The sequence below is a fragment of the Anguilla rostrata genome, chromosome 16 (assembly GCF_018555375.3).
Source record: "Anguilla rostrata isolate EN2019 chromosome 16, ASM1855537v3, whole genome shotgun sequence".
Taxonomy (NCBI): Eukaryota; Metazoa; Chordata; class Actinopteri; order Anguilliformes; family Anguillidae; genus Anguilla; species Anguilla rostrata.
The window spans coordinates 13,930,853-13,945,250 of NC_057948.1; the positions used below are offsets into that span (position 1 = coordinate 13,930,853).

The 14,398-nt window shown below is 43.8% G+C and overlaps 1 protein-coding gene across 1 annotated transcript; it reads left to right on the forward strand.

Annotated features, from left to right (window-relative positions):
* Positions 1-2,480: 2,480 nt before the first annotated feature.
* oaz2a (ornithine decarboxylase antizyme 2a) lies at positions 2,481-13,119 on the forward strand. Its single transcript, XM_064312242.1, is given in 6 exon segments — positions 2,481-2,727; positions 8,915-8,981; positions 8,983-9,063; positions 10,163-10,335; positions 10,777-10,862; positions 11,151-13,119. Coding segments are annotated over 6 exon segments (651 nt in total). The 5' UTR covers positions 2,481-2,614; the 3' UTR covers positions 11,282-13,119.
* The last annotated feature ends 1,279 nt before the right edge of the window (positions 13,120-14,398 follow it).

Consider the following 14,398-nt stretch of genomic DNA (forward strand, 5'->3'; position numbering starts at 1 on the left):
GGATATGTACTGAAGCCATTCCGTTTACCTTGCCAAAGGGTAAAAAAAGAATTCTCCACAGAGGAATTAAACCTATAACCTCAGAGTTGCAAGCCCAGTTCCCAAATGATTATGCCATGCTGCTGCACTCAATGTATTCCAGCATTTGCCATCCAGTTACACATTCAAGATAATCAGAAGAAATTCAACAAGCCTATCCTCATCAGTGTTTATTATCATTACCTGACAGTAAATACACACTTCCTGGATGTGGGAGGGTGCCAGAGAGGAAGAGATACAATGGACCCTTTAATTAGATCAAGGAGCCAGGCCAGAGAATACAAACCACAAGGTGAAGCCGCCTCTCCAACAGGTCAATTCAGACAACTTGGCCTTGGATCATTCTCAGTGTCAGCTAACAGCACAAAAGTATACACAGTGGGGAGGTCACTGGATGGGGAGATCGTATGCTTTTCCCATCCAGTGACCTTAAGTTCCATACCCTATGTGAGAAGAGCTTTCATCGGGATGCTGCAACTCTGATTAGCAGTTTTCTCTTATCTACACTCACCGTCTGGTAATAGGAGGCAGCCTCCTTTAGTCTCATTTTCCATGCTTTGTTCTCCACCCAGTACTCTTGAATATTTTATCCCCGTGGAGCAGGCCAAACCTCCCGCATTGTTTTTGCTATCTTCTTACTTCTTGAGCAGTTCAACAGAAGCTGCTCGACTGCTCATATTGGACAAGGTGACACAGAGTTCAACAGCCCACTCTACTGTCATGGTCAAAACTTGGCAAAAAAAAGTCGTTCTTTTTCAAAATGTATGTGCACAGCATCAAATACCTACTGGATGTAAGACAGCCTGCACACAGCCTGCTTAGTAAGTCTCAGATCACGGGAGAGGGATAGGATTAGTAGGAACTGAATGCCAGATTTATTTACTTATTTACATATTTCCAAATTATTTACCCAGGGATGCAAGTTTTGAATATCAAATCAATACAGAATGTAAACATTTTATATGTTACACATTTCTTTTCAAGTGAAAACTTGAAATCATTAATCAAACAATAAAATGGTTAAGATTACAAGTAAAAGATAAAGTTCTCATGACTTTCTCTTTCACATGTGTATTCATATATTCCTTTCTGGTAATACAAATACACTTACTGTATCTGAAATCATTCATATGCGATATAAGAAATATGATATTTCTTCATTTTTTTTAGCAAGGAAAACATTATATGCATTTATGTACCTTCGTGCCAGAATACCAACTGCACTTCACAACAGGCCTGTAACTGCTCTTAATACCTATTTTGAACAAATGTACAGTGAAGGACCTGCAGAGAAGCTGGCATACCAAACAAGGAGAAAGTAGCATTCATTTTAATCAATCGAATGATTTCTCATAAGGAGTATATAAAAGTCCATCCAACCAGTGATAATGCCATGTCGTTAATTGTGCAAACTGTCAAGCAACAGTGCAATCATGTATGTTTCACATAATATTTGGCAATGACATGAGGTTTTGCTTAATTTTCAGTCACCACCTGAACTGCTCTGGGGCCTCTTTGAAAGGGCCTGCCAAAATGGTTAGGCATTTAGAAATGTTCAGATCTGCTTCCATTCTCAGACAAGTGATTTTCACTCACTTTGATACCAGGATCCAGTGGCAAACTTGGTGTCTTGTTACTAATCCATTAATCCACTTGGCAAAGAGTCAGTTTTCCATCCCTGTTCTTACATAAGCCTGCTCTAAATTGGACCGTAGTCTGAACTAAAGATGAACAACAACACTACCAATACATTTTTTATCTATTACCATAAGGAGGCAGCAAGACAAACCTCTGAATTAACCTGCTCTGTATTAAAGAACAGAATTGAGATGTGGTTCAGAAGCATACAATATTTTTGTGCCTCCGTTATGCCTAGGTTATTCTTTTGTAGGTTTTCAAAATGAGCCCAAACAGAATACTTACAGAATACATAATTTTACCAGATTTGATGAGTAAATACTGCAATTTATTCTATTTAGTACTGTATTACATTCAGTTCCAGATAAATAATACTAAAATCGTAATACCTGTATCTATATTGACAGAAACGCGTGTGATAATTATTGTGATGGCACTGAATGTATCGACGTTGTTTTTATAGCTACCAATTCCACATACATTTAAAAATCCCTATGCAGGGACATGACATAATCCCCGCCCCCCCGAAAAAATACATTTCCCAGAGGCACTATATAGGTGTGTTTTTGTTTTGTAGAGAAATGAGGGGGGCGTACTCTACCTTTCAATAAAGATAACACGAACAGCTCCAAATATTAAACTTCAGAAATTAAATACCTGTTTTATTCTTTTAAATGCATTCATTATTCCTGAAAAACGAAGACATATAATAAGCAGTTATTTGGATAGCTCACTGGCGTCACAGTTACGCGATTTCCTGTTTAAATTTTACCCATGAGGCCTTGGACATGGTATTTAAATAACCTTCGGGTTTCCAGCAAACTGGAACGCTTGACTGGCTGAGCAAGAGAAACAGAGTGTTAAGATTTTTTTTCTTCTCCAAGTTGGCACCTACGTATAGAACCCGGTGATTTTGCTACACTTGGGACATCCACGGATGGTGAACTGTTCTGTGGAGCTTTTATTAAATAGTCATTGCTTTGGTTGTCAGAGAGGATACAATACATTTTTCGATTTGCCAGAAGTGAACATGCTAAATACCGAAGAAAGGTAGGCATGGCAATTTTGCAGACCTTCGCCAGCAGCTAGCTAGCTAACTACCATATAGCCATTTAGCAGATATCTAGCTATTGTGGAGAAAACTTGGCGCTTGGCGTGCAAGCTGACACTTTTGTTATCTGATCATTTAGTTAAATGCCAAATTAGTTACTGAGTTTTCTTACTTCTATCCTCGTTATCTGTCTAGCTTGCTGCTAGCTAACTTTGGACTCCCGACTCCACTTTGTCTACGATAACCAACTAATTTGCTAATATTATCAAGATACTCTTCCTTAGACTAGTAATGTGAAGTGTGTTGTACAAGTCTTCGCTCATCTTATCTGGGCTTACTAAAAAGATGACACTAACGTCCGCTATCCGTAACGTAGGTGGTCACACCGCGTGTAGGTACATGTAAACTAGCTCTAGCTAGCTGTGTCAACAAAGCATAGCGTCCGTAAACTAATATTAACATGTTTTCTTTTTTTACTTAGCCAACATAGACTAAATTAGTTTGTAATAACGTTACTAGCATAATCTCGCAACTAGCTGAGTAGCTAATATTTCTTTCGACGCTGATAATCTAGACTAACATCAGTCAACGTTAATCACGCGACGGGTGTCAAATTTCTGAAAACATTTTTAATTCTTCCACTAAAGTTATATTCCAAATAGCTCGCCAGTTTCCCAAGAGCCAATATACAGCAGTTTAGCATAGAGTGAATATAAGTAGTCTAAAGTAGTCTTGCCATGATGTCGATAATCATACAGTTTTGTTTTCCAAGTTGGCAGCAATTGGGTAATGTTAAATATTTTGATATATTGACGTTAGCTACGTATTTTACGGTAGCTTCTTATAGCTAAATAATATCAGATAACTAAATGACTGGGCTTTAATTTAAAATCTGCTTTGCAACAAAGCGCTCGACAAGTCGATCTCAAGGGAAACGTTGTCACAACGGAGTTGGAAGGAGAGAATGCTCTTGATGCAATCGTTGCGTAATTCTCCATTTGTATATGCTGAATATGCACACTGATATCAATTGTTTATCTTCTTAAATTACACAGAGCACACATGCTTCCGTACCACATGTTCACTGTCATGTTACAAGGTCAGAATGCTGCCGAACTAGCCCTAACCCTGTAAAATTATGTGCTTCTCAAACAAATGTCGATGCAACTTTACACCTTAGATCTTTGAAAATAGTCTATCATTAGTAGTATGTACAGTTGTTAATACCAGTGTATTTCCAAACCGTAAATATTAAAAATGCAAATTTGTTGACCATAAAGTTGAAATGAACAGGATTGCTCAAAGCAAGGAATACTTGTTTGAATTGAGGACTGAAGCTGTTTTCTAACGGTCCACGGTTTCTTTAAATTAGGTGCCAAATTATGCTACTTGCGATTTCCTACTGCCTATTTGGTAATTCGACAAATCCCAGAAGCATATACCGAATTTTAGTCCATTTTTACAAACAAAAATGGCTTCTATCGGGAATAGAGGTACAGCTAGTTTCATGCTGACATCTGTGGAAGACAGATGTGGGTCTATAAAAAGAAGAAAAAAAGGACTTTTGTCTGTCAGACCTTTTCCATGCACCCTGCAGGCCGTGCTCCTGTCACCCGCACATATGAGGCGGTATCAGCGGGTCCCGTCAAGCAGCCATTACATAACCAACTGTTCCACACACAACCAGTACAAGTCCTTGTTGGATTCTTTTGGGTAACCTAAGGACCTAAGGATCCAGCCATTTACAGACCGCCGCAATTATGTGGACCCCGGACATTTTTTACCTAACTGGTTTATCAAAAGGCTTGTATAAGTAAGGTTTATTTACTTGTTAATCTTCAATAGTGGTGGATATACTCCATAAATGACAAAATAATAGAAAACATCAGCAGAATATGCACTTTAATGGCCAGATATATTTTCTAGTCATTACTTCATAGTACAAGGATAATGGAAATTTTTATACTAACATAAAAATGGGTTTGACTCCATGCTGTGTTGTCTTTGTGAAAGTGATTATTCCTCAAAGCCAAAAGAATGTTTTGAGTAAATGGTGTCCCTCAAATAAGACAAGTCATGTAAAACAAGCCAAACGTTAGAAAACTGATAAATCCCTATGAAAAATATATAAGATTGCGGAGAAGAGAGAGAAAAGTCTTAAGTGGAAATGGATTTCTGCTTAATCCTGCCTATATAAGGTTGACTGTGGGATGCAGTTATTGGAGAGAAGTGTGTAGAGCCCTAGATTACCTTTTGTTCAGCTTAAATGGTAATGGTAAAAAAAAAACCGGAAAGATGGCACTAATGAATTGAATGCATGCATGTGTCATATGTGAAGTATGGGATATCATGTTCACAAGGTCACCTTGACTTGATATCGATCTCAGCCAGGACAGTGGTTGCTGTTTGCCTAGTTCCAATAACTTGTTCAGGCAGATACAACTCGCATTGCAGGCGGATCTATTCACTGTGTTTTGTAGCATGGGCTTATATCTACACACACTTCCATCCAAATGTTATCTGTAAATAACAGCATAATAGGCCAGTGTCTTGTAGGGCGCTTGTTTTTGTTGACTCGGGGACAGTAATAGGGAGGGGCTCAGAATGCACGGGTGCTCACCTTCCATCCTGTCCTGGAATGTGACGCTTGGTCTCTGAGCTGGAAGACACCCAGCATCCTGTTTTGTAGCTTGTGTTTTTTGGACTCCTGCCACCCTCGCACTCTCCAGCCTCCAGACCAAACACACCGTCAAACCTCCCGTTATTTATGGGGAACAGTTAACCTGAGAAATCGGGTGGCCAGACACATTATTGTTCACCACTGAGACCCCAGTCCTGACTACAGCACTGAGTGGAGTATGTTTTCCACCTGCGCTCTTCAGGCTTGTAGTAAATCAGGCTGAGTGCACGCATTGATTTGGCTGTAGTTAATAAATGTGCCTGACCCTAATTCACTTGGCATGCACGGTCGTGAGGTGGTCTAGGACTCGCAGGCATCGGCACCGCACAGATTTCCCCCGTCAGGCAACACGCACCGGTCAGGAGGAGATCGCTTTATGTAACCCGGCTATCTTGGGATCTGTCAAGACAAAGCCATCCTGGACGCAATGGCACGCTAAAGTCAGAGGTGGGACCTGCAGTTTTTTAAGCAGTGCATGCCCAGTATTGCATCAGCTGAAATCCTCCATTAGGTTGTTATACAATCACCGCAATTTATTATGTAAAGCACAGAATTTAGATCAGAAATGCACAAATCATCATTCTTCAGTTACAGTAGCAGATGCATCTAGGCATTAGTTACTGATGGGTCTGTGGGATTATGGCTTGAAACGCTAGAAATTATAGCGGGTCTACATGGTGTTTTTCTACTATGGCTGCTGCACGTTCCCTGGGCTAGCTGTCAAAGTCGTGAACCCTGTTCCTCTCATGGAGGGCTGTCCATGTGCCCCGCTGGTCTCCGGATTCCTGACCCAGTTCCTGTTTTTGCGCATGAACCTTGGTGTGACCATGACCTATGAAAGAGACAGGCCGTGCGTCTCCCTCCAAGATGAGCTGCAGTTTGTTAGGGCTCTGGCGGTGGCTGAATGTCAGAGGGCAAGAGTTTTGCCTTTCAAAACAAGCTAGCATTTCAGTCTCGTGATTCTGTCTTCGTCCAGTGTTACAGATTTAGGTGCAGTCTTTGAGGTTAAATCTGTGCACCCCAGGTCCTGACTGTGCTCATGCTAGGAACATTATTGCACTGTGCCAATCTGGTTTCCTTTGCAAGATATGCAAATGAAAAAAGTGCACCTGATGCAGTTTGCATCTGAATGCAGAACCGCAGGTGATGGGGAAAAGGATGCTCCCATTTTCACTAGATTGGTTGGCTCCGGACGGAGACACGGCAAGTTGGAACATGCCAAATTAGATAGGCACAGCAGTAATTTGTTTGTTGCAGCTATATAAGCCCATCTCAGTGTTTTTAACATTTGTTGCCAAGCAGCAGGGATCAGCTGGGTTACCTATTTGGTTACCATGGCCTCAGGTGCTGCTCGTTTACTTCTGTCTGCCAAACAGGCTATTCTGGCTAGAATTCTAGATAAAAACAAACCTTACTTTGTCGCCTGTGCAAGGTGTCATCACTGAATGCTCCTTGCAGCCTTGGCAGCTGAGCACAGATGACTGAAATTCCTGTGTTTAATTGCAGGTGGCTGGATCTGATGCAAGAACTCAGAAAACACAAAGCAACTAGGGGAGATTGGCCTGAGTTTAAATGCTGCAGTAGTCTGGATCGTTCTGAATAAATACAACCGATGTGTTTGCACATCCCATTTGAGGGGCTATTATTACTGGCCTGAAACATTGGACTGTAACTGAAAACCCAGACATGCATGTTCCCGGCCTCGAGGCTATTTGCAGACATGTTTATAGAAAGGGCAGAATCATGTGCTTGTTTGTGGCGGACACCTCCTACCAACACCAGCTAGCTTTCAGCTTCTCACACCTTTGTTAAAAACCGTGATTTCAGGGACTGTCAACCGCAGTTACTACAGGCCTTTCCACTGGACTGGGGTATATCATTTTACAGCGTAATTAATCATAATAAACACTTTTAAAGTGTATTGATACAGCAGTTAACTTTTAAGGTGTTCTGCCGGTGGTTAGCCTACATGGTTCCATTCTTTCTAAACGCTAATCTAATGTAAAGAGTTTTGTGAGTCGTTGGCTTTCGTCTGGCCTTGCATTCTCCGCATCCCAAGGTTAATGCGGTCTGGCTTTAGCTGGCTGGTGAGCTGCAGGTCAGAGTGCCCTGTCTGTGTGAGACGAATGAGGTGCCACTCAAAGTGACAGCAATGGGACGCATGCGGGCCTCCTAACAGGTGACTGGGGTACATTCAGACCCAGTTTGGTGACAGTTTAAACAGCGGTCACCCTGTGTGTCAAGACGTAGATTAAAAATAATTATTTTTTTATAAGCATGTTTAAACAAACCAGGTAACAATTCCTGATCAGCGAGCAGCTTTGGTGTTGAGTGCTGCTTTGAGTTCTGCCAGCCAAACACCCCAACTGCGTCAGTGTCCCTAATGGACACTCTTCAGGAAAAAAATTAAAAGGGAAGGTTCAGCTTCCCTGACCCTAATCCCAGCACTAACGATTATCCGATTAAAAAGCTGAAGCAGATCCGGGCCCTGTGCTTGGAGGTGTGACTGAGCCAGGCCTGTGGAGGCAGAGGTGCTGCAGAGCGATTGAGAGGTGACAGGCTATTTGTGGAGCTGGGATTAACGGCTGAAGTGTCATTGTGCTGTCACAGGCAGCAGAAAGAGTTTTGCTTTTATTCCTAACCATACTCTCCCTCTGCTGGGGCTTCATGCAGCCAACTGCATAACAATAATGCAGTAGGTTACATTACATTTATTTGGCAGACGCTTTTATCCAAAGCGACGTACAAAAAGTGCATTTCATGGTCATAGACAACTACTAAACACAGGTTCAGTAAGGTACAATACTTATTTTGTACAGCTATTTCTAGCCAAGAACACAGTTTAGTTCACACAGTGAACACTATTCAGACCTAACCTCTGCAAAGCCAACTAGGCAGAAGAATAAGCTACAGTATTAGGACAAATACAAATTACCAAAAAAGTGCTGGGATGGGGCAACATGTAACAAGTGTCATGAAAAAGGGGGGGGGGGGGTTAGAGTGAAATATACAGCGTGGTGGTGGTTAGTCTAGGTATAGTCTGAAGAGATGAGTCTTCAGGCCACGGTGGAAGATGGGTAGTGAGGGGGAGGTTCGGAGAAGGACGGGTAGGTGAATGAGAACTCCTCACCTCAGCCTGTGCTTTTGGTACATCCCTGTTAGCTGACGTCAATCTTAAAAATCCCAATGCACTACTTTGAGTATCATTTTATGGGTCAATTGGATTTCAGTATCCTATGTTACTGTTTTGAGGAGGTGGTTTAATTGACATGACCTGTTCTACAGCAAAACAGGAACAATGTGGCCTGATTAATTTGGCATAACTGAAATGATCTTTCCATTGGAGACAAATACAAGTGACATAAGCAAGCAGTGTGCTCCAGTGGGGTTTACTTTAGAGAACAAGTTGCTGTGTGTGTGTGTGTGTGTGTATGTGTGTGTACGTGTGTACGTGTGTGTGTGTGTCCCAGTACTCACACACGCTCTCCCTGCGGTCTCCTCTGCAGTACCTCGTTAATGGGCTCCAAGCTCCAGTGCTCCAGACACCACGCTCCAGGGCCTCTGTGGTGCTCCTGATGCCCCTCACCCACAGGCGAAGATCCCGGGTGGGCGAGGGATAAGCAGGGATCACTCTCTCAATGTACTGCAACACAAGGTGAGCCTGCTGCCTCCACATGCCTGACCATAACACTAACCCTAACCCTCCACATGCCTAACTTTAATCTTGACCCTCCATATGCCTAACACTAACCCTAACCCTCCACATGCCTAACACTAACCCTAACCATCCACATGCTTAACAATAACCCTAACCCTTCACATACCTAACACTAACCCTAACCCTCCACATGCGTAAACTTAACCCTAACCCTCCACATGCCTAACACTAATCCAACCTGATGATCTCCACTACACGTCAGTGCAGGACCAGCTGAAGAAGAACAGTGCCAGTGACTGACCATGGCCGACTTATTAGAGAACTGAACTGCTGTTTTAAACTTCACAGATAATTGGTATATTGTGGTTTTAGAAAGATTGGACCTCTTTGGGCCAAAAATAATACATTCTGCCATTTTGCATAGCAGGGTTTGTGCTTCGCAACACTTTCTCACACACAGCACCTCCTTCATATCAACACAAACACTGCAAGTGCAGACGGGTCACAAAAGACTCCAGCATTTTTAAATCACACGTGCGCCTTTCTACAGTTAAACAGAAGCGGTGGTGTCTTCTACACCAGCACCACAGGAACAAATGCACATCCTGTTTGCAAGCAGAGAAATGTAGGGCATTGCCTGGTATGCAAATATTGCCTCATTAAACAAATCTCGACCAAATGGTGAGCCCAGCCAGAGTTCACTACCAACCAAATCCATGCAGCAGTCCCTCTCCAGAAATAAGATAACGCATCCCACTGTCTATCCCATGGATCAGATGTGCTCAAAACTGCTGAATTCACAGCTCACGCGTCATGCGGAACAGCCGGACACATTCGCCTGGTAAAAGTTATGTGGGTCTTGACTGTGTACCAGCTCCTTCAGAAGGGGGGAAAAACCCCAGAAGAAAAGGCCCATAGCTCTGACAACAACCGCAAGAGACCCTTAGCTGGTCATTTGTAGGCCAGAGCGCCCGACAGAATAGGCCTCGTGGGTATGGGGGAAATGACCTGCGGCGCACAGATTTGTGCAAGTCAGCATGAAGGTCGCAGTGAAAGCTGCAAGTCATAAAAAGCCTCTGCTAATCCTCTCTCTCAGGACGACCGGCTGACGGTGACACAGGCCGCCTCTGCGAACGGGACGCCCCCTGTCCTGCACTTCCAGTACCAGCTGAGCGAGCGCCGCACGTCCTGCTGGGAGACGGTGTTCTACTCCAACAGCCTGTTCCTGGAGATCCCACAGGGGTCGCTCCCAGAGGGGAGCAAAGAGGGGTACGTGCACAGCAGCCTCTCAGCCATGTCATCAGAAATTTCTAGAAAGTGAGATGAATTGGCATCGTTTCAGAGTAGACTTTGCACACCTTAGGTGCACCAGGTGAATAAGTTGGTGATGCCTTCATTTGGTGATGATGTAGCTGCTGAGGCCACAAATGACAGCATAGCAGTAAGCCTGCTTAGATACAGGATTATTTTCCATGTCATAGCACAGAAATGTAAACTGCATGCAGCGTTCTGTTAATGCTCCTGCAGTTAGGCAGGACGAGGCTTAAGAGGTGCAAAACCTGGTGCCGCTGTCCCATTGAAGACGAGGTGTCAACACGGAGGGCTAATTCGGGAGAAGGCTGCAGTTCACCTCTGCATTGTTATGTAATGAGACATTATGTAAGGCTGGGCCTGCGCCAGTGCGTCATCTGTCTCCTCCCTCTGCTGCAGCCTCACCAGTCTGCTGGAGTTCGCTGAGGAGAAGCTGAAAGCCAGCCACATCTTCCTGTGGTTCAGCAAAGGCAGAGAGGATCGACGTAAGAGAGCGCCTCCTGTTGGGATTTATTTTTCCTTCCTCATTGTTGTACAGTGCCTGGGTACTTTTATGCATCAAAAATAAATACCAGGGGGGAGGGGTCTTTGACTGCTTTGGCAGTCACCACCTGGAGCTGGATGCATGGGACAGAGATGCTATAACTATCCTGATACCACATTCTCTTAAAATGAGACAGCAGGCGTGTGGGTGCTTCACACAGCATGCAGTAGTTTTTGCAGTGTGGTTGAGGAAGACTGAGTGTTTAAAATCTGCTCTCTGTGTCTTGCAGTGTCCATTACGAAAACTTTCCACTATATGGGCTTTGAGGTTGTGAAGCCAGGCCACCCCCTGGTACCTGCCCGGGCAGACCTCCTCTTCATGGTCTACTCTCTGGATCACGCCAGCTCTGATGAAGAATGAAGACGCTCTCCTCGGACCCGAGCCCCTCTCTGTCCACCCCAGTCCCCTCTCCCGCTGCTGCCCAGCACTGTGCTATATGAGCAGTTCAAGGCTAATCTCTGCGGGACACTTAAACTCTACCCTCTTGGACTGCGGGTGGGGGGACTGAGTGCTCATCCCATTTGTTGTTCTACATCCTACCATGTGTCTTGGGAGTCCTTGACTCTTGCAACTGGGTCACTTGGTGCTAAAGTACTTCATATCCTCTGAAACCCTGCAACTAAATATCAAGGTCTGATTTTCTTCGTAGATCTTTGTAGATCATACATATAACGTGCTGCAGACCCTGTCAGAGAAGGACAGGGGTAATCATGGGAAGCATGCATAGAGGGTGGGTATGGGGACTGGCCTGTATCGGGTGCATTTTGATTAATGACGATTGTAATCACTGTTATATTTCCCAATGTCTCTTCTAGGGTAGTGCATTGCAAGAGTATACTCTTCTATTAGAAGTTATGTTTTTCTACTTCAGTCATTCTGTAATCACACTGGGGTCTTTCAGCTCAGGCTGGTCTTCATTTAGCATCTCCTGACTAAGGGGCCTGTGCTAGGGGTGAGGCAGCACAATTTAAAGCTGGACGTTCCTCCTAGTCGAGCTCCGGTTAGTCAGAGAGGGGGCGTGAAACCCTCGGCAACCCGTCTCAATCCCTTCATTCCACGCGCCTGCAGCGCTGGCTGAGTCCAGTCCATTCCTCAGGGGCGTGGAGGGGAAGTGGAGGAAGGCGTTTGACGGTAAAACGCTGAGCTTGCCAGAAGCGGCGTCACATGCGGCGAGCGGGGTTTTCAGGGAAAGGGACAGCCGGGAAAGTGAAACTGGCAGTGACGAGCGCTCGGAAAATCCAGCTGGCACTACACTAGAAAAATAACCATCACGCAGCGCGACTGACGTAGTCTTATCAAGACCCACTTTAGCTTTGGTCTGCTCTGCTCCATGTTCACGTGGCCCCCAAAGCCCTTCAGTCACAGACTGTACCCGTTTGGTTTCTAACATTAGAGGTGTGAATATTACAAGGGCCTTTCAGTGCCTGCTGATATGTGTAGACACAGTCCTGCCCCTCAGTCAAAAGGAAAACAGTGCTGGGAACATGAAGACTGACGTCCCAAGACCACTTCCAACAAGTTGAGATTAACTCACACAATGAGATAAAGCAGGGAAAGTGACACAAGAGCACTTTAGGAGCACAGCAGCAGAATATATGTACTCAGAATGTATCCTGGTCTCCCTTTTTATTTTGCAGTGTTTGACTGACAGAATTGCCAAAGAAATGGTCCCTCCCACTTCCCCGTTAATATCAGGAGTTAAGGTCTGCATTCAGGTTGACCCTGAACAGGAATCGAGTGCTTTCAGACAAACCCGATTCTTCGGTCTCTCCTCGAGATGGAGGCCAGATGCAGGACTGCCTGGCCAGGTCAGGGAAATGCACACACATTCCTTGCTTATTTGAAACCTTAACTCAAGAGGAGCACGGCTGAGCCAGAAAATAAAAAGGTTCTGCAAGTACTCGGTATCCTGTTCTGCCTATCCACTGTACAACTGCAGGAAGACTTTAGGGGGCTGCTTTTAGTTTCCGTAGCTTTCAAGCAAGCCGTAATCATCTTTGGTTTGTATTCATCCTTTTTTTTTGCTTTCTTTTCCATTGTTCCACGTTAGATTCTGTTTACAGGGAAGTGCAGATATTAATCATAATTTGACGATCCTGACTTGTGTCCTTTGGGATTTTCTGTTAGAAAAATGTGATGTTTTACTTTATCTTGTCTTTGTATTGCTTGAGGTAAAATAAAAGTGGTATATATATTAATCAGGTCTTGTTTTTAAATTTCAAAACGGCAAACAATGCACTGCACAAGGATAACTTACGTTTCAGCCAGAGTGACGGAATGACATTATAGGAACCCGGCTGACCAGCTTTAAACAATCATATCTTGCCACTTAAAGGTGTGAATCATGCCAAACTCACATTCCACATTTTCACTGCTAAAATAAAACACAACCGAAAGGCTGTGGAAAGAACAGTGTGGTTAGACTGGACAGAAATCATAAAATCATGGTCTCTGGATTCAATTGAATGCTGATTGGTCACAGAGCTTACTCTGATGCAGCACCTTGCTCTAATCTCTAGGCAGACCAGTGGAGCATATCTAGCCAGAGATGGGGCAGCTGTTCTGGGACCCTGCCAAGGCAACTCAGCATCATTTCTCATTCTGTCTTAGGAATGGTGCTGTAAGACCTTGTCACGGATTGCTAAATACCTAACCGTCCAACTACTTAGCCTTCCCCCGCGTTATAACAGGGGGCAGCATTTGCAATTTGTTTGGGCAGTGAAGCAGACCTGTGCGTTCTACATACACACCCGAACCGTGACGGGTGCCATTTCCATGTTCACAAATAGCCACATCTGTTCTGCTAATTTATTTCAGCATTTGCAGCACTTAATAGTGTATAGAGTCCACAGCAGAAGACCGTCAGCAGTTCACTGCTTTGGGTATTTTTGAGCACACAAAATCTACACAGGTCTACACATTTACATAATGGCTACAAAAGGAAGATCTCAGGATACCTTGATGTCCTAAATCTCCATTTCTAAAAGAACAAGTTACTTCTGCCCTTAATCTTTACCTTAATCTTACGTAACAGACTTCCAAGTGAGGTCGTAACCAAATGAAATCGCACTGCATTTCTGGAAGCTCTTCCACTGTTAAATAGGCAGTTTGGGTCAAGAGCACTGTAGCCAGCAAAAATTATCGACTAATCTGCAAAAACCTGACTTCTGTTTATCGTACTGCTTATCTGCTCAGGATGAGCGGGCACTCCCTCGAACTGGAGATTTTACTGAGAAAGAAATTAAGTGGGAGGTAGCTCATATTTTCAAGAGTGCATCATTTGTAATGACACCAGCATTACTACAAGTTCTTTATTACGCTACAGTAAGTCCAGAACTCACTCAAGCAATCAGAACTGCCATCACTGCACGCGATTCATCTTCAAGATGATGTCATGCGGCCAAAGGAAAAAAAGTGAACACTTTCAGTCATTCGCCTTTTCGTAGTAAAAAGTAAAAAGTGAAGAGACGCAGCAGG